At 39.4% G+C, this 27,111-nt stretch overlaps 1 protein-coding gene across 2 annotated transcripts; it reads left to right on the plus strand.

The window, feature by feature from the left end:
• Positions 1-3,894: 3,894 nt before the first annotated feature.
• LOC121432606 (aldo-keto reductase family 1 member C15-like) lies at positions 3,895-26,759 on the plus strand. Of its 2 annotated transcripts, XM_041630680.1 has the most exons (9): positions 3,896-4,061; positions 6,965-7,132; positions 8,474-8,590; positions 9,412-9,489; positions 10,494-10,616; positions 19,086-19,195; positions 21,659-21,824; positions 23,764-23,846; positions 26,521-26,759. In XM_041630680.1, exons 1-9 carry the CDS (start codon positions 3,975-3,977, stop codon positions 26,561-26,563), a joined length of 975 nt encoding a protein of 324 aa, XP_041486614.1. In that variant the 5' UTR covers positions 3,896-3,974; the 3' UTR covers positions 26,564-26,759. The 2 variants fall into 2 exon arrangements, with proteins under 2 accessions (XP_041486615.1, XP_041486614.1); XM_041630681.1 differs by lacking the exon at positions 8,474-8,590 and having other exon boundaries at positions 3,895-4,061.
• The last annotated feature ends 352 nt before the right edge of the window (positions 26,760-27,111 follow it).

Below are 27,111 nucleotides of genomic sequence, written 5' to 3' on the forward strand. Positions count from 1 at the left end.
AACAAAAGTATATGCTCAACTATGTTCATGGCAGCATTGTTTGTAATAGCCAGAACCTGGAAACAACCTAGATGCCCTTCAACGGAAGAATGGATGAAGAAAGTATGGAATATAAACATATTAGAGTATTACTCAGCAGTAAAAAACAAGGACTTCTTGAATTTTGCATACAAATGGATGGAAATAGAAAACACTATCCTGAGTGAGGTAAGCCAGACCCAAAAAGAGGAACATGGGATGTACTCACTCATATTTGGTTTCTAGCCATAAATAAAGGACATTGAGCTTATAATTCATGTTCCTAGAGAAGCTAAATAAGGTGAATCCAAAGACAAACACATAGGCATCCTCAGGAATATTAACCTTCATCAGGCGATGAAAGGAGACAGAGACAGAGACCCACACGGGAGCACCGGACAGAAATCTCAAGGTCCAAATCAGGAGCAGAAGGAGACGGAGCACGAGCAAGGAACTCAGGACCACGAGGGGTGCACCCACACACTAAGACAATGGGGATGTTCTATTGGGATCTCACCAAGGCCAGCTGGCCTAGGTCTGAAAAAGCATGGGATAAATCCGGACTAGCTGAATATAGCAGACAATGAGGAATACTGAGAATTCAAGAACAATTGCAGTGGGTTTTTGACCCTAATGCACGTACTGGCTTTGTGGGAGCCTAGGCAGTTTGAATGCACACCTTACGAGACCTGGATAGAGGTGGGCAGTCCTTGGGCTTCCCACAGGTCAGGGAACCCTGATTGCTCTTCGAGCAGATGAGGGAGGGGGACTTGATCGGGGGAGGGGGAGGGAAATGGGAAGCGGTTGTGGGGACGAGGCAGAAATCCTTAATAAATAAATAAATTAAAATTAAAAAAAAAAAAGACATGCTTCAGTGAGGACACAAATCCAGCCTCTTGGCCAAGGTTTGTCTGTTGACCCCAGAGGCAGCAGCCTACAACTGGCAATAGGACAATTGTAAAACACAGGACAAAATGAATAGACTTAGAATATGAAAATCATTTGTAGGGTCAAGTACCTGTGGATTCTTGATTTCTGTGTTTACTCACAGAATACAAAGTGACTACAGGTTTAGGCAATTAAGAGTCCATATAGAATCTGAAAGAAGGTTTTAACACATTCAGGCATGTGTGCGAGAGTCTTTTCTCTTCTTATCTCTAGTTAGTTAATGGATTATCCCAGTCTGATCTCCATCCTACATCATTACTCTCTCCCGTCCTTTAGGATAATGGTTTACTCATAACATTATTATTACCCATAAGCTAGGACAAGGGCAAACCCCGGCTGTGGGATATCCAAAAGTCTACCACAATTCATCAGTGAAAGATTAATTATAGCACAAAGCAAAGGATATAGGTTTTTTAACTATACTGACACTGGAGAGAGCAATAGATAAAGCAGTCTAGTGACCCCAAATCTGGCTTCTGGGTACTGACATAAGCTTTAGGTTTAAACAGAGGAAGAGCTGGGGCTGTTGGTAAAGGTAGATGTTTTAAATAATCTTGATCAATGTGTGGTTGTTTGATTATTACATTAGTTTTGGTTCAGCAAGCCTTTTGAAGGAGTCATCATTGTTATCACTTGTTGAATGTTGTTCATTGTGGCTATTTCTGATCTACAGTGAGATACCAGCACAGATAACTGCCCTCATTTGGAGGAAGATAATTCAGGGAGGCTTTCTATTACTTGTTGCTGAGTTTACCTATTGGTCATAAAGGTGTTTACTCACAGAATACAAGGTGACTACAGGTTTAGGTCAATGACCAGAGACCTTTAGATGGTTTGCGGAATCTGACGAGATTTTAAGAGCTGACAATATCATATCTTTGTCACTGTTATCCTTAGCACTATGGAAACAGAGCACATTTTTGTAGGTTCTTGATTTATTGATGAGAGAATCTATGAGGCCTCAAAAAGGAGAATCTGAAGATGGTTTTATTAAGGTTAGATTAAACAACAGGGTTAGTGGACAGGAGAATTAGGCTCTTGTTAGGAGAATGGAGAAGGAAAGAGGGAAGAGCAAGGAATACTTTATATAGAATCTATAGGTAAAAGACACTCCTTACAGTACAAGGTAGACATATTGAACAAAGAAAGAACTGGATACTTAGGGTTTTTCTTATGTAAGGGAAAGCTGTTTCTCTTAGTCTCTTTGCTTTTAAAAGTATTTTTCACTATGTTAAGCTCTTCAGCATCCATATATTTTGTATTGAGACTATTTCCACAAACTCCTTTTCCCCTTGTTTTCATTGCTCTTTCTCTCATGAGTCTCCTTTGTCTTCCTGAATGTCTTACTTCAATATCATTCCACAGATAGATACAGACACATATGGAAATGGTTTAATATAGAATGTAATCGTCAATGAAAGAAAACATTCAGTATTTTTCTCTGAGATTTTTTTTTTTTTTTTGGTTTTTTGAGACAGGGTTTCTCTGTGGTTTTTGGAGCCTGTCCTGGAACTAGCTCTTGTAGACCAGGCTGGTCTCGAACTCACAGAGATCCGCCTGCCTCTGCCTCCCGAGTGATGGGATTAAAGGCGTGTGCCACCACCGCCCGGCTTTCTCTGAGATTATTAAGTGTAGCAATGGAATATTATGAAACTATTTCTTACAATCTAAGAGAGTGGAAAAATTTTTTGGACCTCATTTGGTTAATTTGTTATTTAACTTTGGTTAATAACAAATCTTGAGGTCTCGTAAGACTTAATGATGGTTAGCCCTGTGTACTTACACTGCTTGCTTATCCTTCTTCTTCTTTGGTGTTCCTGTGGCTTTCTGTTTTCCCGCTAGGGTCCACCCTAGAGTGGAGACATCCAATTAAACCTGGATATGTTTTAATTTGGTCTGATTTAGTCTGATTGGGATTATTTGTATCAGTGGAGAGGCATGTCTTTAAGAAATATTCCTAAGAGGGATAATATACAATAAATGAATTAATAAAATCAGGCAAAATTCTGATGCTGCCAAGAGATAAGATGGATTGGAAATTACAATACAAATTATAGGACTTTTGGAATACCAGTTGGAGTATTTCAAACGAGGAAGTGTGACATATCTGTGATAGTGAGCAAAGTGCTACTTAGGGTTTTCTAATGATAGCTGACGTTCTGATATAATTTAGAGTGTAATTTGCCAACATGTATATTGAGCTTCATTAATACATATTAGAACAATGTAAGGTGTCACAGAAGAGCATGATGAATATTATTAATGAGGCTGTAGGAGTCAAGAAGAACCCGAGACTCAAGCACATATGCTGAGCTTAACAAGCAGAATGTATAATGTTGGTAGTGACTGAGCTGGAGGAGAACAGGCTATTACAGAAGTAAACAGCTGTTTAAACAAAGGCAACATTCCCGAGATTCATCTGTGATATAAATCTAGGTTTTCTCGAATAGAACTTATTAAAAAAGCAAAATAGAATCTGAATTTTGAGTGAAACCTTAACACATGGAAGAAGAAATTTAGATAACTAAATTGAAAGTAATATTCCAAAGGAGTTTTGTTGTCTGTGTGCTTGGGTGCAGATAACAAGCTTTGTTTGAGAAAATTTATAAAGTATTTTTGTTAAGGTTTATAAAACAAACACAGGGTGAGGAAATTAACTAAGGTTCTGTATCAGAATTCATGTATAGAAATGAATACCCTGATGATAGTTTTGTATTTTATAAAGTAAGTCTGGTGTAATTATCAGGGGCAGAATATCACAGCTAGCTTTTCTGTTTAGGAGCTCAAAATCCAACATCTTTTCATACATAAACTTTCTAGGTGTGTTTGCTGTAGAGAAATGAAGGGATTATAAGAAAGCCCATGGACTCACTCCAACCTTGGAGCCTTTGCAATCTTGGCCCCTCCTTTCTTGACAGAAATAAATAGTGCTGGAGCCTTGCCTTTTATTCGGCTCAGGTTACTGAGGAAGGAAAAACAAGAGTCAGACTTGTTGGGCTGTGGACACCATGGATCTCAAACATAGTCGTTCAGTGAAGCTGAATGATGGAAACTTGATGCCAGTGCTTGGATTTGGCACGTTTGCTCCAGATGAAGTAAGTGGGCTTCTCGGGAACTAAAGCATTAGATATCAGCTATCCTGGAAGTGCGTTCAGAAGGCAGGAGACCTGCACCTGGTGAATGATTCACCCGGGCTTCCCTTTCCCTGCTTACAATTTATTTCTGTTCGTGCTTGGGAATGCGTATTGGTACTTGGTGAGATGCCAAGATGTTAGGTCTGGGATTTGGAGGTTAAAGATTTTGTAGGCGAATTATGTGTCATTATTGTTATTAACATTGTTTCCCAAATCTCAATGCTTGCTATATATTTAAGTCCTTACATCTATAAGTATATTAAATCCTTGATATAAGTATTCTTACTAATTTTTTAAATTTTTGTCATCAAAAGCTCAGGCTTCTCCTGCATTTTACTCTTGGTTAGAAATTCCTATGTGCAATGCATACAGGAGAAAATAGCTAACAGTAGGGACATCAGACTGCAGCTTTGCTGTGAGTTTTTTAGAAGAAGATGTATTTATTAAAGAATTTCAACTATTTGAACATATTTCGATCTTATGCACCACTCATTCCACACCTCCAACTCCTCTCAGACTCGTACTTCTCGTTCCCAACTTCATTTCTTCTTCTTCTTCTTCTTCTTCTTCTTCTTCTTCTTCTTCTTCTTCTTCTTCCCCACTAAAATCATTAATACTGACTATATATATATATATATATATATATATATATATATATATATATATACTTGAATATGAGGCCGTCCTCTGGAACATGAATAAGTGGATTTTTCTATTTCCCAGAAGTCATCAACTGTCAGTAGCAGTTTATCTGGGGCGGGGACAAGTTCTTGTCAGCCCATCCTCTGTGCATGCTGCAGTGTTGACTGGACTGATATTGTGGAGGGTTTCTGCAGAAAACCACAGCTGCTGTCAGCTCATGAATGCAAGCTGTTCCATCCCATCTAGAAAACACTGTTGTATAGCAGTTTTCTGTTTCATGATCCCTGGTTCTTACACTCTTTCTTCCTCCTCTTACATGATGTTCCCCGAGCCTCTTGAAGAAAGGGTGAGCAATAGAATTCCCGTTTATGGATGAGCCCTCTATGGACACCTGTTCTCTGGACTAAACAGTTGTGGGTCCTGGTATTAGTCATTGTCTATGGCAAAAAGAAGCTTCACTGATAAAGACCAAGAGATGCACTAATTGATGAGCATAGATAAACATTTAAAAGTTTTATAAAATGTCTCTGGGAATCCACATTCTATCCATAAGTTAGTTTTGAAAACTTGCAAAATATAAAGTAACAATGGGGATGGCATCACACTTCTTACTGAACACATTATGTACCCATCCAAAAAGTCATTGTAGTGAACTGAAAGTGTCTAACGCTAGTCACAGGTAATAGAAGCATTGAGTGGCTTGGGAAGGAGTGTCTCGAAATGACAGGAATCAATATATTCACTGTTGGTGGAAGAATGACAAAGTATTAGTATTGAACAGAACCAGTTTGTTTTAACTGACATTTATTACTGTTGTTAAAGATAGAACTGTATCTTAGGGAAAAGAACGAAATCATTCTTACATAATGCTTTCACTTGTAAAATTAAATGTAATACATGCCATTGAGAAATAGGAAGGAACAAACAGAAGCTTCTTTTACAATCTAGTAGAAGTTTGTATTCTGAACGTGATTTTTACTCAATAAATGACCTCCCTATGGGGTCACTGCTGGAATAAAAGCCTGCTCCATTGTATGCTTTGTGGTATTGTTTGTCTAGCTAAGTGTCCTGGGAGCAATACAAACACAGGATATCTGATTAAATCATTAAACTATACAGTGATTGACATTTTAGGAAATTTTGTAAATATTATTATCCTGACTTTGGCACCAAGCAGCAGCTTATTAAGGTGTGGTCCTTGTCCTGGTAACAATAACTGGTCAGAAGAGTAGTTCTCAGCTCTCTGGGCATCTGCTACATCTAGATACTCTCACTGTGGTTTTCAATGATATGAATTTAGCATCCTACCTACCCTTAGTCTTCCTAGTTCTGATGCAGACCAAGGGACAGACTCATGTAAACTTCTTGCATGTAAAATTAGTGGATCAATTTTTGTCAGTAAGAAAAAGTATTAAAATCAATAAACTACTATTTAAACTAGAAAGGAAAAATACACATTTCACTGATTTGCAGGATCATCTATGATGGCTATACTTTTGGTTTTGAATTAGTTATTTATTCAATATATGCAAGAAAATAAAAGAATAAATTATGAGGGCAAACAGAGAGAGGCAGAATATAGATAACAAAACATTAAATCAGGGGCTGAAAAACATCTACTAGAAACTAACTGTGGGAACCCAGTGAGGCAACCAGATGGAATTTGACAGTTAAAAGTACATCCTGGGCAGAGTGAAGTATCCCCTTGGATGAGGGTTCCAAGTAACTGAACAAATAGCATCAGAAAGAGTTGACATCATCAAATTGGACGCTCATTGCATCCAGCAAGTGGGGAAACTGAGGCAGTAAATTGGAGTTCTTTATTTAGCTCTCTCTCCCTATGAATGAGCTTCCTGTGGGACAACTTTCTTCTGCTCCTTCTCTTTTTTCTCATCCTTCTTCTCCTGCGTGCCTTAGAATTTTTCTCCCAGTGTTGTTTTCCTGCTAGCTAGTTCCTTCCTTCCAACTAATCTTTATTGAATGAAACTTGCAATGACATGCTTCATAAGAATCACTAAATCATTCAGTAAAGATCTAGAAGTTAATCTTTTGTAGTCTGTATCTTCAGATAGATTGTAAATCTATTATCAAGTTTGTATCATCAAACAAGATCAACCATAAGACTGGCAGCAACTCAGAAAAAAAAATGAAATGGAGATATAAATGGCTTTTTTTTTCCTGAGTTGGTCACATCTCCAACTCTTCCTACTCTTGTTTTATAGATTCCAAAGAGCAAGGCTAATGAGGCTACCAAAATAGCCATTGATGTGGGTTTCCGTCACATAGATGCTGCATACTTATACCAAAATGAGGAAGAAGTTGGACAGGCCCTCAGAGACAAGATGGCTGATGGAACTGTGAAGAGAGAAGATTTATTCTACACCACCAAGGTGAGCACTTGTGGACAGAATGGCTGAAAGCCACTGCCAACTCAGATATGTTCCTGGGGAAGGAGACACCACCCCCTGGGTCTCAGATTGAATTGTGGCTTTATTGCAAAGACACATTATAGACAAATGAAGAACAGGGTCAACAGATGATGCAGTAGAAAAGATGCAGGCTGCCATGCCTGGTAACCTTTTATCCCTGGCAAGTACATAATAGAAGAGAGATGATTCTTGATGTCTTACCTTTATGGGTGTAGAACCCATGCACATGCACTGATAGTCTCTCTCTCTCTCTCTCTCTCTCTCTCTCTCTCTCTCTCTCTCTCTCACACACACACACACACACACACACACACACACACACGTGCGCACGCACACTCACACACACAAAAATAATGATAAAATGTTTAAAAAGAAAAACCTTGTTTTGCTTCAAAGTGTATTCAATGTGGCAGCTACTCAGTATCTCTGAATATCAGACATTGTCTTGATATAGAGTAAGGGTGCAGTTCTGTTGGATAATCTGGCCTCTCTGGGCCCTGAGTAACTAATTCTTCAATAGATTACCAAGTGAGGTTGAAAATATTGTTCATGAAAGGGAAAATCCTTTTCTGAAATCTGCGTTGAATACACTGGTATTCGTAATGTTTCCTCAGGTGGAAAGGCAGTCTTCCAGTGTGATTCCATCTGAGCTGAGGTCTCTACAGATGTCTCCTACCTATGTTACACTCATGACAGCTTGTTTTTAAATGGGATCTCTTAGAATTTATTCTGGGTTTGCTAAGAACAGTAAATCCTTTGTCTACTTTACTGTGTTTGTTCAGTTTCTTGGAAACCTCACCCAAGAGGATTCATCACTCTGCCCTGGATGGACTTTTAACTGGGAAATTCCATCTGGCTACCTCAATGGGGTGGGGTTTTCTACAAGATGTTGCTCAGTCCCATGATTTAATGTTTTGCTATATATCTTCTATATCTTTTCTCTATTTGTTCCACATCCAACTCACCATTTCTTGACTCTTTTGAGACCAAAACTTCTAGTTCTTAAAACACTGAAATTGGTGGTTTTCTAAATTCTGCTCGTTCTCCTGATATTGTAAACACTCAAGTCAATCTCAGTATTCTATTGAGGATGTGATCTATGATGAACAGCACAAAATTAGATTTGATTATGGGTAGGATTTAGGGAAATTTGGATGAGGTGGAAACCATGATACAAATTGTATAAAAATTTTAATAAAAACACATAAAAACTTAGCCCCAGATATACTTAGCTTAGCTGAGACCACCATAGCCCATATCAATCATTTCACCACAGTGTATGATTCCGTTTGAAAACTGTAGATTTGGGCGACTTTCCTTAGACCAGAGTTGGTTCGTCAGTGCCTGGAGAGATCACTGAAGAAACTTGGGCTGGATTATGTAGATCTCTGCATTATTCATGTACCGATTGCTATGAAGGTCAGTTTTGGATTTTTATTCCCTAGTTGTGTTATCTCAGGCCAATGAGATTTTTTCTGGGTTTTACTGAGCATGATACATCAATCTGAGATGAACAGAATAGGTAAATGATTATGATTCTGCATGACCGCTGAGAGACCACAGGGGCAAGCCTTCTAAAAATGCTCATCCTCAATCTTTAGGAAGGCTGAAGTTCAAGGACCTCACTGCCTTCTATAGATCAGAGTGCACCAGGTTGTGGAGACTTCTTAGACTCCAGGGGGAGTCTCCATCTCCTCAGGACATGTTCTCACCTATGTCTGTCTCTGACTCTAGGACACAGAGATCTGAATTTGGGTGTTGGACAGTGTGGCTTGGGCTACTTTGGGCCTCATGGTTTCATTTTCTTATCATGATACATGTTTGCTGTTCACATCTGAAAGACTCATTAACTCAGAATTGAGTCATCATAAAATGGGAAGCAAAAGCTCATGATTAATAGCGAAAGTCCCATCCTTTATACTATTCTGTCACTGGGATATGGAAATTAAGACAGGAAGAGCCCTCATAGTTGGTGAGATTCAGTGCTTCATGAGAGTTCTGGGGGGAGAAAAGTGTTGGCAATCAAGGGGAAGATAGCCCAGTATAATCTATTAGATAATTTCAATTTTCTTTCTCCAGAGTGCCTCCTTAAAGACACATGTGCACACATGTATGTGCACACATGTATGTGCACACACTCTCACACACAGAGTGAATGTTGGATGAGTAAGATCATTTGCCAATAGAAATTGACTATTAGAGAAAGTTTTGTTAACTTTCTTTTTCTCTCTGCATTCTAGCCTGGAGAGGAACTTCTGCCAAAGGATGCCAAGGGAGAAATTATTTTAGATGTAGTGGACATTCGTGATACATGGGAGGTATGTACTACTGTAGACAATAAGCACTATATGGTAAGAGAAGATGCAATTAATAAAGAATTAGAAGAGATGAACTTTGTTTCATTAACTGACAAGTCTAAGGCATATCATAATGCCTAGTCTTATAATACCTTACTATTCTGTGTTCAGCTGATATCTCTAGGAGGCCTGCTCATTCCTGTGAGGAAACGAATGAGGAGTGGATAAGGGGGAGAGAGGAGACAAGGAGGAGAAATGGGAGGAGCAGTGGGAGGGGGAGCTGTGGTTGGGAGAAGAAAAAACCACAACAGCAACAACCACCACCATCCCTTCTCTGTCTTTCTGTAATCTCATCTGTAGAGGAAGAGTTTAGAGGGGCTGAATTTTAATTTTTAATCTCAACTATAATTTGAAGTAGACATTTCTTTGCCTCCTCAATCCCATTAACAATATAAGCTATATGAAGTAAATCAGCTGAAAGACATTCAAGAAGGGTTACAATACTATTCCAGGACAGATAAACACGCTTTTGGAGAAGTGTAATCTGCCTTACCACTAAGCAGGCTGTGATAGAGAATGAAACCTGCTTCTATATACCCTATCCTGTATACAGTTTGTCAACATTAAAGAGAAAAATTAATAATACATTTTAACTAGCACAAGATCCTAGAATTCTTTGTCGTTGACTATAATGACATTTATTGAAGAACCATTATAATCCTGGTATCACAACAGATGCCATTGACGAGGGCGAGGAAGGTAAGGGGAGACTTATATGTACTTGCTTTTCTCAATGTGCATGTAAATGAATGAGCAGACAAATGTGTATTCATTGCAGTTGAGTGCCTTAGGCAAGGGTGTATTCAAGTGTCAAAATTGTTTTAAAATTGTAACCAATATAATGTAAGTAAATGAAGTTATTATGGAAGCAACTGAAATTATTATGTAAGTGTTCAGAAAGCCCAAAAAGAATCTCCAAAGGGCAGAGTACAAATAGGATTAACTACATAATTTCTTCCTCCCAGGCACTGGAGAAGTGTAAAGACTTAGGTTTAACCAAGTCCATCGGGGTGTCCAATTTCAACCACAAACAGCTGGAATTGATTCTGAACAAACCAGGGCTAAAGTACAAGCCCACTTGCAACCAGGTGAGCTCTAGTTCACCAGGGCTGTGCCTTGCCTTCTGTTCTTCACAAACTTCTTCCTTCCTCGATACTCCCCAAATCTCTGTTTCAAACTAACTATTTAGGTTATAGCTATTTTCACTGAGACAGGAAATATCCATGACGGCTCAGGTTGACTAGAGTGGGAAGAACAGGACAGGGGAAGGCAGGTTGATAGACTGAAATCACAACAAATCTTAGATGGAATACCACTGCTCAGTAACACTCACAATGTGTGCTGTACTAAAAATCATTTAAAATCTTTTTTTTTGAGGAGTCGAAAATTGATTTTATTCATAAAAATGCTCATTATACTCAATAGGAACTTTAGAAAGGGTAGTCAGTATATACAGGGTAGAGCCTTAGCCAACTATTAAAACAACAAGAATAAATTATTTAAAAACCAACAACAAAATTTATTTTTCTTTTTTTTATTGAGAAAAGGAGAAAAAAATAAAAAACAAGTTTCCACCTCCTCCCAGCCTCCCATTTCCCTCCCCCTCCTCCCACCCTACACCCCCTCCTCCCACCCTTCTCCCCCTCCCCCCACTCCTTTGCCCCTCCCTCTCCAGTCCAAAGAGCAGTCAGGGTTTTCTGCCCTGTGGTAAGACCTAGGACCTCCCCCCTCCATCCATATCTAGGAAGGTGAACATCCAAACTGGCTAGGCTCCCACAAAGCCATCACATTACGTAGGATCAAACCCCCGTGCCATTGTCCTTTGCGTTTCATCAGCCCTCATTGTTCGCCATGTTCAGAGAGTCCAGTTTTAACCCAAGCTTTTTCAGTCACAGTCCAGCTGGTCTTGGTGAGCTCCCAATAGATCAGCTCCACTGTCTCAGTGGGTGGGTGCATCCCTCGTGGTCCCGACTTCTTTGCTCATGTTCTCCCTCCTTCTGCTCCTCATTGGAACCTTGGGAGCTCAGTCCAGTGCTCCAGTGTGGGTCTCTGTCTCTATCTCCATCCATCACCAGATGAAGGTTCTATGATGATATGCAAGATATTTGTCAGTATTGCTCTAGGATAGGGTCATTTCAGGTTCCCTATCCTATACCCAAGAGATGCCCTATCATATGACAAAAGCATTTGTTCAACTATGTTCATAGCAGTATTATTTGTAATAGCCAGAACCTGGAAACAACCTAGATGCCCTTCAATGGAAGAATGGATGAAGAAAGTCTGGAATATCTACACATTAGAGTACTACGCTGCGGTAAAAAACAATGACTTCTCGAATTTTGCATGCAAATGGATGGAAATAGAAAACACTATCCTGAGTGAGGTATCCCAGACCCAAAAAGATGAACATGGGATGTACTCACTCATAATTGTTTTCTAGCCATAAATAAGGGTCACAGAGTCTACAATAGGTGAATCTAAAGAAGCTAAGTAAGAAGGGGAACCCAAGGAAAAACATATAGTTATCCTCTTGGCTAAGGGAAGTAGACAAAATTGCCGGGGAGAAAATTGGGATCTTGGGGGTGGGGTGGTATGGGGGTAAGGGGAGATGGGGAGAGAAAAGTTAGAAGGGAAGGAGGTCGGGCCTTGGGAAAACAGGAGGATTGGGATAAAGGAAGGTTGGACAGGGGAGCACGGAACCACAATTCTTAGTTAAGGGAGCCACTTTAGGGTTGGCAAGAGACCTGACCCTAGAGGGGCTTCCCAGGTGCCTAAGCCGAGGTCTCCAGTTAGTTCATTTAAAATCTTTAAAAAAAAAACTTGATTGAAATAAAGCAGAGCAAAATTGTCTTGCTCCTGTATTGTTCTCGTGGCACCGTAGATAATTTGTGGTCATTTCTTTCCTAAATTTAGAATAAAAATATTTATAAATAATATTCAAAGACTTTTAACCTTTGCAGAATTTAGATCCACAAATGCACTGAGAATTGTATGAGTACAACTTTCTTCACCTGCACCCATCAATGCACTCAAGCAATAATTTCTCTCCTATACAAATAATTTCTCTTATATACAATAGTATGTAAATTGTCATATACATACTATTTGAAGTTGTGAGGCAGGCATTATATAGTTTTATCCTATATTTTAAAAATACATAGTTTAAAATAATTAACAATTCTAGTGTAATGGATTATTTAAAATGCTGCAGGATCCCTGGCGGTGGCAGGCAGCAGAAATGCTGCAGGTTCCCAACTGGTGGCAGCAGACCATGTGCCAGCAGGCCCTGATAGCAGCCAGTCCCAAGCAGGGACAGCTGCAGGTCTTGGAGTGGTGGCTGGTTCAGGGCAGGGAGACATGCAGTGGTGGGCAAGAGACAGAGACATGAATTGGCATGCCATGCCAAGTGAGGTTGGGTATTTATTTGATGGGTTCTGGAGGGAGAAGGGGAGAACAGGAAAGAGAGAGAGAGAGAGAGAGAGAGAGAGAGAGAGAGAGAGGAGAGAAGTGAGAGAAAGAAGCTGCCTCTCCGTAAGGGAAGCAGAAAAGAGAGAGAACTCAGGCTGGAAGATGAAGATCAGCCTGCCTCAGTGAACAGGGAAGGGAGTGGGCATGGCATATCTCTTAAAGAGAAGGACAAGTCCGGTTTTATCCCATGCTTTTTCAGGCCCAGACCAGCTGGCCTTGGTGAATTCCTGATAGGATATCCCCATTGTCTCAGTGTGTGGGTGTACCCCTCGCGGTCCTGAGTTCCTTGCTCGTGCTCCCTCTCCTTCTGCTCCTGATTTGGACCTTAAGATTTATGTCCGGTGCTCCAATGTGGGTCTCTGTCTCTGTTTCCTTTCATTGCCTGATGAAGGTTAATATTCAGGAGGATGCCTATATGTTTGTCTTTGGATTCACCTTCTTATTTAGCTTCTCTAGGATCGTGAATTACAAGCTCAATGTCCTTTATTTATGGCTAGAAACCAAATATGAGTGAGTACATCCCATGTTCCTCTTTTTGGGTCTGGCTTACCTCACTCAGGATAGTGTAAAACCAGACAATGAGGACTTCTGAGAACTCAAGAATGGGTTTTTTATCCTACTGCACGTACTGGCTTTGGGGGAGCCTAGGCAGTTTGGATGCTCAACTTACTAGACCTGGATGGAGGTGGGGGTTCCTTGGACTTCCCACAGGGCAGGGAACCCTGATTGCTCTTCAGGCTGAGGAGGGGGGGACTTAATTGTGGAAGGGGGAGGGAAATGGGAGACGGTGGCAGGGAAGAGACAGAAATCTTTAATAAATAAATAAAAAAAAAAGAGAAGGACAGACCATTACATTCCCATCTCTTTTTTATAATAAAAAGGTGGGAGATTAGGCACCACAGGTTAAAGGAATTGGGGCAGCAGAAGCTCAAGACTGCTTCCTGCTTATTTGTGGGCATCATCTTTAGGGGGGACCTGAGAAGGCTGGGTGCTGGCCATATCCTGGCATAGATATTTTTTTGCTCCTGTCTGTTGCTTGTCATATGGAAATGTCTGGTGTCTCTTACACCTGTTTAAGGTATTGGTAGAACAGAGGACAAAGTTTATAGAAAAAATATTTTAGGACCAGGAAATTGAGGGGGATGTATCTGACCTGTTTAAGGTAGATCCTTCAATTCGGTTCGCTGGAACTCACAAGAATTCTCTGGGTTTGTGAAAACAGAAGTTTTAGGCATAATACATTGTATAAATAGTAGCATATTTATGTTAGAATGACTGTGACAGATATTTTTACACAATGAAAAGTATTTTTAGGACTATGGAAGGCAGCACGAGAGAGAAGTTTGATAACTTATATTTGTCCTCATACTTTTATAACTTGCAGGTCTTGTATTTGTATTTTACTGAAATTTGTTTTTTTTTTTTTAGAGTTGAAATTTTATTTAGGTGTACACTTCCAGAGGGAAAGAGAATGTAAGCATTCATGCCAGAAAATCTAGACAGCATGAAGGAGTAATAGTGGCAAGAACAGCTCGTAACTGATGTCACAAACTGCAAGCTATAAATAGAGCAAGAATTATGAATGACTTGACTTTATTTTTTTAAACTCTCAGAGACTGCTTCCATTGACCCATCTTCTCCAACAAGGCCATAACTTTTAATCCTACCCAAACTGGGACACCACCTGGAAACAAAGTATTTAAAACGATAGAGGACATGTCTCATTAAAGCACCACATCATAGAAACCCTGAGATAATGCTAAAGACTTTACATGAAGAAGTGAGAGAGATGTGAGGTTGTCCTTTTAAACTGGTAAAAACCTCTCACCTGTCAAAGTGCATCAGAGAAGGATAAAATTTTACTTGAGTTACTGATTAAAAAATTGCAGAGAACTTACATAGTTGGCACCTAGAGTTACTCTCCAGGGTCCTCCATGGTCACTAAAGTTTGTATTTGCCTTCTGCTGTTTAGCACAGGGCCTGCCAGGCTCCAGAAGATCCTGTAGGCTAAGAAATCTGGAGGAAGACAAGCCTGCCTTGACCTGAGCAGCTAGGCTGTCGATTCCAGCAATTCTGTCCACATCTGGATGTCTTCACTTTAGATGAAAGGCAGTTTTTTCCCAGTGGTCAGCTCTTGGCAGTTGAAGCAAATTGCAGATGGACTTTGCTCTGTGCCCATATATCTTCTGTCTTCTGAGGAAGAAATAGAGTACTGCTGATAGGAGCCAACCTGTCTCTTTTTGTTATGAAAAGTTTTTTAATAATTAAATATTTATTTAAATGTCATATTCCCCTGATCTCTGTGTATTTGAGGGCTGCTTATCAGGTATAACTACAGTATAGAACCTTCCTGGAGGGCTGAGTCTGAGCTTGATTGTACTGGCTCTAAACTTAATAAGTAAGATTTACACTTGTAAAAGGACAGAAAAAAAAACTGCTTGCAATAAAAGTTTAACGGTAGAACTGATAATAGTAGAGAATTAAACAGGTGTAAGAGACACCAGACATTTCCATATGACAACAGACAGGAGCAAAAAGACTAGCTATGCTAGGATATGGCCAGCACCCAGCCTTCTCAGGTCCCCCCTAAAGATGATGCCCACAAATAAGCAGGAAGCAGTCTTGAGCTTCTGCTGCCCCAATTCCTTTAACCTGTGGTGCCTAATCTCCCACCTTTTTATTATAAAAAAGAATGGAAATGTAATGATTGTTCTGTCTCTTTAAAAGACAACTCACGCCCACTCACATCTCCATCTGCTGAGACAGGCTGATCTTCAGCTTCCAGCCTGGGTTCTCTGTCTTTTCCATGTCCTTCACGGACAGGCATCTTCCATCTCTCCTCTCTCTCTCTCTCTCTCTCTCTCTCTCTCTCTCTCTCTCTCTGATTTTCTCCCCTTCTCCTCTCCCTTCCATTAACACGAAATAAGCATCCAGCCTCACTCAGTATGGTGTGCCTATCCATGTATCTCTCTCTTGCCTGCCTCTGCATGTCTCCATGCCCTGACTAGCCACTGCTCAAGGACCTGCAGCTGTCCCTGCCTGGGACTGACGGATCTCAGGGCCTGCTGCCTCCTGCAACATGGCCTGCTACTACCACTTGGGGACCTGCAGCATTTCTGCTGCCTGCCACCACCAGAGATCCTGCAGCATTTTTAATTTTCCATTACAGCTAGAACACTGTTAAAACACCTACAATTTCAGCAATAATTGGTATCGCTAAATATCTTGAGTGTCAAAGTATGATTACGTATTTTTATTTTCACGATACTTGGGACTAAACCAGAGACCTCACACACCGTAGGCAAATGCTCTAACAATGAGTTTTAGCTTGTGGTCTTTAGTAAATTATTTTGAGGTAGGCTCTCTCTGAATGATCTGATTGGCCTTGAAATTTCAATCTTTCTGCCTTAGTCTTCCAAGTAGCGAAGTGTTTGTCACTATACCCTGTAACACATTGTTTTATTTTTTATTTATTAATGTATTTATTGTTTAAGACAGGTTTTTTAATTGTTTTTATTGAGCAATATAATTTTCTCTGCTCCCCTCCCTACTTCCCCACTCCCCTTTCTTCCCTCTCCCATAATTCCCACACTCCCAATTTACTCAGGAGATCTTGTCTTTTTCTACTTCCAATGTAGATTAGATCCATGTATGTTTTTCTTACAGTCCTCTTTGTTGTTTAGGGTCTCTGATGTTGTGAATTGTAAGTTTTCTTTGCTTTATGTCTAAAAGCCACTTATGAGTGAGTATATATTATACTTGTCTTTCTAGGTCTGGGTTTACCTCAATCAGTATGATGTTTTCTAGATCCATTCTTTTGCCTGCAAATTTCAAGATGTCATCATTTTTTTTTACTGTGTAATATTCCACTCTAAACCAACCACATTTTCTTTATTCATTCTTTGATTGCATGACATTTAAATTGCTTTCAGGCTCTAGGTATGACAAATAATGCTTCTATAGACATAGCTGTGGACATGTCCTTGTGGTATGATTGAGCATCCTTTGGGTATATACCTAAAAGTGATATTGCTGGGTCTTGAGGTAGGTTATTTCCTAATTTTTTAAGAAATCACCATACTGATTTTCAAAAAGGCTGTACAAGTTTGAATTCCCACCAGCAATGCAGAAGCGTTCCTTCTATTCCACAACCTCTTCAGCATAAACTGTCATCAGTGTTACTGGTCTTAGCCATTATTATAGGTATAAGATGGAATCTCAGGGTAATTTGGATTAGTGTTTTTCTGATGGATAAGAATGTTGAGCATTACCGTAAGTGCCTTTAAGCTATTTTAAATTCCTTTGTTCAGTGTTCTTTGCTTACTTAAGGCAGTGATTCCCCCCCCCCTCTCTCTCTCTCTCTGTGTGTGTGTGTGTGTGTGTGTGTGTGTGTGTGTGTGTGTGTGTAGATTTGGAGCCTCTCTTGGAACTCGCTCTATAGTCCAGGCTAGCCTTGAACTCACAGAGATCTGCTTGCCTCTCTTTCCTGGGTGCTGGGAATAAAGGTATGCACCCTCACTACTCTGCTATCCCCCCACACCACACGCCTAGCTTTTTTTTGATTTTTAGAGCAAATTGACTCAAAGTAGGGAGGCAAAATGGCCAAATATCTCCACTGAGTGGTATAAATAGATATATAAGATATATCTTATAGATATCTAAAACCTTATAGATATAAAAGGTTTTCTTGAAATCAGGGGTTCGCTCTCTGGTGTTCGTTTCCCATTTCCATCCTTAGTCTCTGGGGTTCCCTTCTCCCTGTCCTTTGTTCTCACTCTCACTCTATTCTCCTTTGGTTTGTTTATGAAGGAAATCAAGCCATTTATCCTGTTATGGTTCTCCACATGATAATGGGAACTAGTCACTGAACACTGTGATAGTTTGGTAGGTTGCTTTTGAATTTCTTATACATTGAGGATCAGAGAAAAAGGCTTGATAACAGAAGACGAAAGTCATATAAGTTCCTAAAGCTTAAAAGGCACGATGTTTCCCCATCCAGTGCAGCCATCCTTGTTTATCCTTCTCCCCTCCTTTGTTCCCCTTGGACATCCAGTCCTCCTACAAGGCTTCCACTTCTTCCCTCTCTAGGGGCAAAAGCTTGCAGTCTACTAACGATGGCTATACCCAGTCCTTGCTCTAACAGGCTATAGCTTCCTTCTATAGAAACTGACAGTGACTGCAAGTTAGAAATGGGAGATTTTTCCTTGGGTTCCCCTTCTTACTTAGCTTCTTTAGATTCACCTATTGTAGACTCCGTGACCCTTATTTATGGCTAGAAACCAATTATGAGTGAGTACATCCCATGTTCATCTTTTTGGGTCTGGGATACCTCACTCAGGATAGTGTTTTCTATTTCCATCCATTTGCATGCGAAATTCGAGAAGTCATTGTTTTTTACCGCAGCGTAGTACTCTAGTGTGTAGATATTCCATACTTTCTTCATCCATTCTTCCATTGAAGGGCATCTAGGTTGTTTCCACCCACTGAGACAGTGGAGCTGATCTATTGAGAGCTCACCAAGACCAGCTGGACTGTGACTGAAAAAGCATGAGATAAAACTGGACTCTCTGAACATGGCGAACAATGAGGGCTGATGAGACGCAAAGGACAATGGCACGGGGGTTTGATCCTACTTAATTTGATGGCTTTGTGGGAGCCTAGCCAGTTTCGATGTTCACCTTCCTAGATATGGACAGAGGTGGGAGGTCCTAGGTCTTACCACAGGGCAGAAAACCCTGACTGCTCTTTGGACTGGAGAGGGAGGGGGAAAGGAGTGGGGGGAGGGGGAGAAGGGTGAGAGGAGGGGGCGTAGGGTGGGAGGAGGGGGAGGGAAGTGGGAGGCTGGGAGGAGGTGGAAACTTGTTTTTTTTTTCTCCTTTTCTCAATAAAAAAAAAAGAAAAAAAAAGAAATGGGAGATTTTAATCTTAAAATACTAATAAAAGGACAGAAGAAAGTATTTCCAGGAAACTCTGAAACACATTGTACTCAAGTCAGTATAGAAGTAGATCTGCCCTCAAGATACTTTTAAAATCTGCATGACCTTGTTGGCTCATACATTCTAATACCGATTTGTTTTGGAAATTTACAGGTAGAATGTCACCCATATCTCAACCAGAGCAAACTCCTGGAGTTCTGCAAGTCCAGAGATATTGTTCTAGTTGCCTACAGTGCCCTGGGATCCAGCAGAGACCCAACCTGGTAATGAGACCATTGGACTTTATTTCCTTATGTCAACAATTCCATGTTGACAAAGATTAACTTTTAACCTTGTGGAAAAGTTCAACTATGAAGAAACCATTTCAACAGTGGAGGAGTTCCTATGCACCAGCATTGAATTACAGGCTTGCCAGTGGTTTTTTATTCTTGCTTTATCTGTCTACATGTTTGCAGCACTAATACACAGAGTTCTTAAAGAGATTTTAGGAACCAATCTACAGTGATGAGACTACATATATCCTAGCCATGCCACTTTGAAACGGAGGGGAAATGTAAAACCCACATTCATATCATTTCTAGAAACTTTCTTATTTATACACTATGTAATGTTTAATTTAGGAGGAGCTTAGAATCATCTTCCCTCATAAAATCAGTTAAAGTTATACAGAAACCCAAAAGAGAATTCCCAGAAGAAAATATGACTGTCTTTCCAAGTGGTGATATTGACTTGCACAGTATCTACCATGTTATAAGAGATTTTTCAAAGGATATATGCACCTGAATTTATGAACTTATAGTTGTAATACATTGTTAAAATTTCATAGGCTTATGAAACTAGTACTGCTATTACATTTGTCAGTGGATTCTGAGTTCTGTTTGTAGATTCAGACACAGTAAATTTGCATATGCCCACACTGGTTGATTTTTTTCTTTTTCTTTTACTTTTTTTTTTTTTTTTTTTTTTTGGTTAAGTTGACATTTGACACATGCCTAGACTTATCTGGTAAGAGGAGGAAATCACAACTAGAAAAAAAAGTCTCTAAAAGATTGGCCAATTGACAAATCTCTGTAGTATTGTCTTTATTAATAATTGATGTGTGAGGACCCAGCCCACTGTGGATGTGGCCAACATTGTGGTCCAGAGTTGTATAAGAGAGCAAGTTGAGTAAGGCAGTGGCCACCTTCCTCCATGGCCTCTGCTTCAGCTCCTGCTGTGAACCCCTTTAAGGATGGACTGTGATGGGGAAGTGTAAGATTAGATAAGCCTTTCCTTCCCAGGCTGTGTTTGTCATGATGCTTTATCATCGCAATAGAAACGATAACTAAGACAGAGCTTAAGAAAGAAGACATTTGATGACTGTCAAAGACATTGTCTCTGGTCCTGAGCTTTTAATAGACTATAGCCTTTAATGTAAAACCTTAATTTTCTTAAGTGAAACAAAATAAAACAGAAGTTAATCAATAATAAAATAAAATAAAAGGCTTTTTGTATGCCTTTAAGTTCTTATTACTTCTGACACTTTTTCACCACTTCTCAAACTATTAATTTTTGCACTGTTCTTTTGCTCTAGAGAAGTTTTGCCTGTTCTATAGGAATGCTGTGCTTACGGGTGAGGGGAATGGATTGAATTAGGATCATGCTATGTAGAGCAGGCTGTCTTCAAACTCATGGATGAGAACCTTTTTGTGTAGTCTCCCACGTGCTAGGATTGCAGATTTATGCTCCCATGCCTATCTGGAATTCACATGTCTATGCTTGTGTGGCCTATGTCATCACAATTACCTGAGCTCATTAATTTTTACAGCAATTATCCTGAAATCTTTCCTTTCTTTCTTTACCTCCCTCTCAGTCTCTCTTTCTGTCTGCCTTTTTTTCTTTTTCTCTTTCTTTTCTTTCCTTCTTTCCTTCCCATACTTTTAGTTATCAATTAATAGTAGCTTGAAATTATCAATGGAAAAATTCTAGAAATATGCAATTCTTATTTTGAAATTGCATATTATTCTAAGTATTCTCACCAAATCTACTCCATATTTGCTAGTCACTTGTTCATTGTTTGGTTTATCAGGACAACCACCATAGCATGGCAAGGCTTGCATTTAGGAACTTTTTATTTTACTTATTAATGTCTCAAAAGCATAAGAATAGGACTGCTTGAAACTTGAATAGGGCAAAGAGGGCACTTACTTCATTTTAAAATGTGCTAGTTCTCAGCTTAATGAAAGAGAAAATTTATACACTGAGATTTCTAAGATCCATGATAAGAGTGAATCTTCTATCCTGAAATTGTCAAGAAGAAAAAGGAAATTCATGCTAGCTTTGTATACTATCAAATATAAGATTCACTTATTCATCAAACATAACTTGGAAAAAGTGTCATTTCATATATATATATATATATATATATATATATAATACACATATTTATAGTACACATTGGGAACAGTGCTATTCCCAGTCCCTCTGAGGATAAAAGGAAGTTTCTGTATTTCTGCTATATTTTACTATATGGATACCTATCGTACACAGTATTTATCTTCCCATCTTCTGATGAATTACTTAGTTGTTTATAATTGCTACAATAAAAAATAAATCCCTGTGAATACTCACGAAATTCTGCTTTAATTATACTATATTGTAGCTCTCAAATGTCTGGGAATATAGGTAAGGGGGCAATATATTCCAGATTTGCTATCATTTTGAGTATATGTCTGAATTTTTTTCAGGGTAAGCAGTGATAGCGCATACCTTCTGGAGGAACCCATCTTAAAGACCATTGCCAAGAAACACAACAGAACTCCAGGTCAGGTTGCCCTGCGCTACCAGCTACAGAGGGGTGTGGTGGTTTTGGCCAAGAGCTTCAATGAGAAGAGAATCAAAGAGAACTTCAAGGTAAAGGCCAAGGGACATTTCTCCAGAATGATATCTGGGGGGGTGGAAATTTCCCTCACATGGGAACACTTGCTATTTATTTGTTCCCATGCATTGCCACTGTGTGCTACAGACAGCAGCTTGAAAGTGCTGCAGAGAAAGCCATGGGCAAAAACCTGGTTTTTCTCCATACTAGTTTTGCCTTTACAATTTTGTTAACAAGCTCTATTGTATCTCCATTACTTCAGTTGGTTGTGGGAGTTCTTTCAGATGGCAGAGAACTTTAAATACCTTCATTTCTATTCTTTGTATTCTATGCTTTTTAAACCCCTGCTTGTACTAAGGACTACAGTTTGGATTATGATTAAATCCAAATGCAACTGCTTGTTGGTTAACTCACTTCACTATTCCAATACATTTTTACTTCTTTTTTTTTTAACTTCCATAGTTCTGGCCATGGGTCTGTGTGTGTTTTCCATTAACTTACAATTATTTAGTTATATGCTGGCATGCTTTCTGAGGTATGGGATGCTATACATGGCCATTTTATCTTTAATCATTGGTGTTTCTCTATGAAGAAAAGGAGCTAGATAAATTTATAGATTGACCACATGAAGAAATCAATGATTAAAGTTATTCCTTAAATGTTTTTTCATATGTGCACTAGCTAGTCTCTCCTATCAGTCAGTGGTTTTTCATTTGTTTTGTTTAGAATCCCATAAGGTTAAAATTTAACTCTATATTTAGTTTCTGTATGTATTTGTGTTTGAGGGCACACTCACCAGCACACAGTGGGTGGCCAGAGGATAACTTGTGTGAATTGTTTCTCTTCTTCTACCACTGCACATCAGGAGTGGAACAAAGTGTAAGCATGTATTATCACTGCAATATGGGAGCTCTATTACTTAAAGAATGAATTTCAGAAGGACTTCTGGTAGATAGATGGAAGGACAGTGTTGTGATTTCTCTTCCCATTGTTGTGATAAAATATCCTGGCAAAAGCAACTCTAGGAAGAAAGGATTTATTCTGAATCACACTTCAAGGGTACAGTCTACCATCACAGAAGAAATTATAGTGGCGGGAGATGGAGGAAGCTGGTCACATTGCATCAACATTCAAATGTAGGGAAAGTTGAATGCATGCTCAAGTCTTCTCTGCTTTTTGCAGTCCAAGATGCCCTACTCAGGTAATGATCTTACCCAAAATCAGAATGGGTCTTCTCATATCAATTAGCATAAACAAGGTGATTCTATACAGGCATGCCCTATGAGTCATTTCACTGATGGTTCTAGATTCTGTCAAGTTGACTATTAACTTTAACCATCACAAATACCTTTAATAGATATAGATAATTAGAGAGATATATTTAAATTTACATGATATAAATAAATGTTATATATATATATATATATATATATATATATATATATTACCAGGGAAGTTATTTTGATAAAAAGAATAATGTCTGATAATGTTTGAGAACATGAAATCATCAAATGGTATTCAGGGGAAGATTTTCTTCAATTTAATAAAGTCTTGAAGAGGAGTTAGATTATGCTCTGTGACTTAGGGGCTCTATTTAAAGCTGACTCAAACTCTAGGGTAGCAAAGAAAGAAAAGTTCAAAAAATTTTGTTGAGGCTAATTCTAGTATTTCATCTATATTTGAAAATTAATTCGGGAGCTCTTTTTTGTCCTGCCTTTCTTAAGATTAGGGCTTGATCAGTCTTTCTTTTGTGAAGTGGATCAAGATAGGAAAGAAATGGAAAAAGGGGGTCCTGCCATAGTCAGTCAAAAGTTCTGAGTCCCAGCTATATGGAGCACAATGGTGAATAAAATTCTTCTCTTAAAACCACCCTTGTTGCTATCACCCTTATATTTCCACGGAGAGGGACACTTCAATGGTTTTATTTATTTATTATTTTTATTTTTTCTGAATCTGTCTTTCCTTTCTTTCTAGGTGTTTGATTTTGAATTGACCGCAGAGGACATGAAAGTTATTGATGGCCTCAACAGAAATTATAGATATGATAGTATGCCATTGTAAGTAATGCCTCTAGATTGTTTTAAGGTTTAGCATGAAGGTGAAGCATGAAGATGTTCTAGAGGATCCAGGAAAAGATCAGTTTAGCTAAGCCTTTGCTTTTGAATGAGTGAGTTTAACACACACACACACACACACATCAAAGTAAAATAATAAGTGGTGATAGATAGGTTGCAAACATAATAACATTGTGCACTCAAAATATCCAGATGTTTACTGAGACAGCAACTTTAAAACAACAAGCCTGAGTTCTCAATAGAGAGGATCACAAAGAACAGGGTCTACTCAGGTTAGGCTGTGTTACTAAACTGGATGCTTACAAACATCCATCAAAATCCAGCTGGGGAAATTGAGGTACTTCCTAATAGACAGTCTTGAGCAGAGAAGAATGAACCCCTAGGGTGAGGATTCCAAGTAGAACAAACCAAGTAGAAAGATAACATTATCCAAATGGGTGCTTATAACATCCAGCAGAGACCTGGGAATATGGAGATCTACCAGTGACTGGTGGTGAGGAATTGAAGTCAAATTCAAGATTCAACAGAACCAGAGACTCTAGGATCTGCTGCTCAAGATTGTCTTTACTGGCATTCTGTGAAGTTTTCTTTGTTATGGCTAGCTTATAGTTCAAAGTAGGGAGAGAGGAAAGATGAAAAGCATTCAGACTATTTCTTATCAATAGAAGTGCTCAGGGGACAGAAGATATCTTGACTGTAGGGGTTTTTTTTGAATAATGTCTTTGAACACAAAGCTGCACAGCTAATAAGGGGAGGAGACACATCTTATGCTTTATATTCCTTGGCAGGTAGAAGGCATTCTCCTCTTGGGAGTAAACAAAGTGCTATGGGAACAGAGTTCACACAGCAAACCAGTATATTATTATATGCAGGTCACAGGGAAAGATGAGGCAGTTCCCATGGCTGAACTTCCAGCTTCTTTTTCCCATGGCAGCAATTTACATTATTGAAACCTCTCACTGTTCTAAAAGCATGATGTTTTCACTCTTGTTCTGTTTTACTGCTTTCTTCATTCCCTGTCAGAGTTTTTTCATGGGTGGGAGGATCCCAATCCTAGACAAGAGGCCTCAGAGGATACATCGAGACAAAATACTTTGGGTCTTAACTGTAGGAAGCAGCTACTCTGCTTCCAGAGCCAGTTTTCAGTGAGCTGAAACTGTAATGGGTTTGTTGTGAGTCCCCAGCTACTGGCTGCAGGATCCCAGCGCAGCAGACAGTGGGTCCCTGCAGTGGCCAGTGGGAGAAGCCAGTCTTAGGCAAGGACTGCACATGAGAAGCGCAGCAGATCACCATGTAGCTGGTCGCTGGCAATGTGACAATGGTGGGTAAGACTTGCCGCAGGATCCCAGCAGCAGCAGACAGACAGATAGGCACACCATACAGAGTGGGGTTGGATATTTATTTAATAGTTATCGAAGGGAAGGAAGAAGGACAGAAAGGGGGATAAGGAATAAGAGAGAGACAGACAGACAGACAGACAGACAGACAGACAGACAGACAGACAGAGAAGGGAGGAGGAGTGAAGAGGGGAGAGGCAGAGGCTGCTTCTTCCTAAGAGAGAGACTGGAAAAAAGAACCAATGCTGCAAGCAGGAAGGGAGTGGTCGTGGCTTGTCCCTTAAAGAGACAGAAGATTACAGAAACAACACAAGAAAATATTTTAATACAGTGTCATTACAGAAGTCACACCTGATTTTCAGAATAAGATTTCAACAAAAGTATTTCTATGAACCTCAGAAGAGAGAAATTCCTTCTGAGTTTCATGATCTGCAGTAAGACTCAGGACAAACCCATTTAAAAACTGGCCAATTTGGGGCTGTAGATTGGTTGGTTCAGCACTTCCCAAGCACCACATAAAAACAGACATGATAGCCGAAACCATTATTCTCAGCCCCTGGGAGATAGAAACAGGAGGATGAGAAGTTTAAGGTCATCCTTGATACACAGGGAGTTCAACTGAAACACAGAATACATGTGACCTTGTCCCCCGAAATGGTCAAAGTTGTCAATGTGAACCGATATTAAAGAATACGCTATGACCTTTAGCCAAAATAAATGTCTTCAGGGTTCACCTGCCCATTAGACTCAGAGAACAGATTATCTATGGCTCATGATATAGTAAGAGGCACATGAAAATACTTTCTCGTTAATGTTTATTGTAATCCAGAGAAATAAAAGAGAATTCAATAATAATGAATGTACAGTTATACATCAAGACTATTTTAACTTTTTTTACACTAAAATCTATTCTAACTTTGTTCATAGTAAAACAGTATAACATGTAATTCAAATAATCTTTGTGGAAGATAAACTCTCAAAGATGATATGAATAAGTCCTAGGGAAAACATCATTCTCTTTCAGCTTCCTTCTCTCAGTGTCCATTGACATTTCCCCGGGGACAGTCCTTTACCAAGCTACATCAAAGGTGTCCTTTGACCACCACAAGAATGTCTTGGCACACAGACAATCATAATAAAATTCTAAGAATAAAATAATTAAATCAGTTGATCTACAACCTTAATCACTGATGTATTCCATTGTATTTAGCAAGACAGGGTGCACAGAAGATTTTCTGGGTTCTCAAATCATGACTGTTTTCATTTTATCTATCAGAAGGGTGACTCGTGAACAACCAGTGTTTCTTCTTCTCTTTCAGTGCGGTGGATCACCCTTACTATCCATTTTTAGAAGAATATTGAGCATGAGCTGTTAAACATTACAGAGACTCTCCTCGCTCCCAACAATATGTATCCGTAATTGGTGGAGTGGTTGAGAAGCAGGATTCCTGCTCCAGGTGCTTGTCAAATGTTACAAAAATCTCAAGTTTTTTTTTCCTGATGATTAAAAAAATAACAAACAAATTACAGAGAATTTATTAAACAAAAAGAAATATTTGAAGTATCTTTCTTGATTTTTATGTAATTTCTTTTTTTATATGCATTTATTAAAGATTTCTGTCTCTTCCCCGCTACCGCCTCCCATTTCCCTCCCGCTCCCCCAATTAAGTCACCCCTCCTCAGCCTGAAGAGCAATCAAGGTTCCCTGCCCTATGGGAAGTCCAAGGAACCCCCACATCCATCCAGGTCTAATAAGTTGAGCATCCAAACTGCCTAGGCTCCCACAAAGCCAGTACGTGCAGTAGGATCAGAAACCTATTGCCATTGTTCTTGAGTTCTCAGTAGTCCTCATTGTCTGCTATGTTCAGCTAGTCCGGTTTTATCCCAGGCTTTTTCAGACCCAGGCCAGC

The sequence above is a fragment of the Microtus oregoni genome, unplaced genomic scaffold, assembly GCF_018167655.1.
Source record: "Microtus oregoni isolate MIOR12 unplaced genomic scaffold, Mior012 000035F_ref0000213, whole genome shotgun sequence".
Lineage (NCBI taxonomy): Eukaryota > Metazoa > Chordata > Mammalia > Rodentia > Cricetidae > Microtus > Microtus oregoni.

Bases quoted from the DNA above. Each gene is read 5' to 3' on its own strand.
- LOC121432606 (XM_041630680.1), top strand. From the start codon at position 3,975: ATGGATCTCAAACATAGTCGTTCAGTGAAGCTGAATGATGGAAACTTG. The intron at 4,062-6,964 runs GTAAGTGGGCTT...CTTGTTTTATAG, and splicing joins GCACGTTTGCTCCAGATGAA to ATTCCAAAGAGCAAGGCTAA. The intron at 10,617-19,085 runs GTGAGCTCTAGT...GGAAATTTACAG, and splicing joins ACAAGCCCACTTGCAACCAG to GTAGAATGTCACCCATATCT.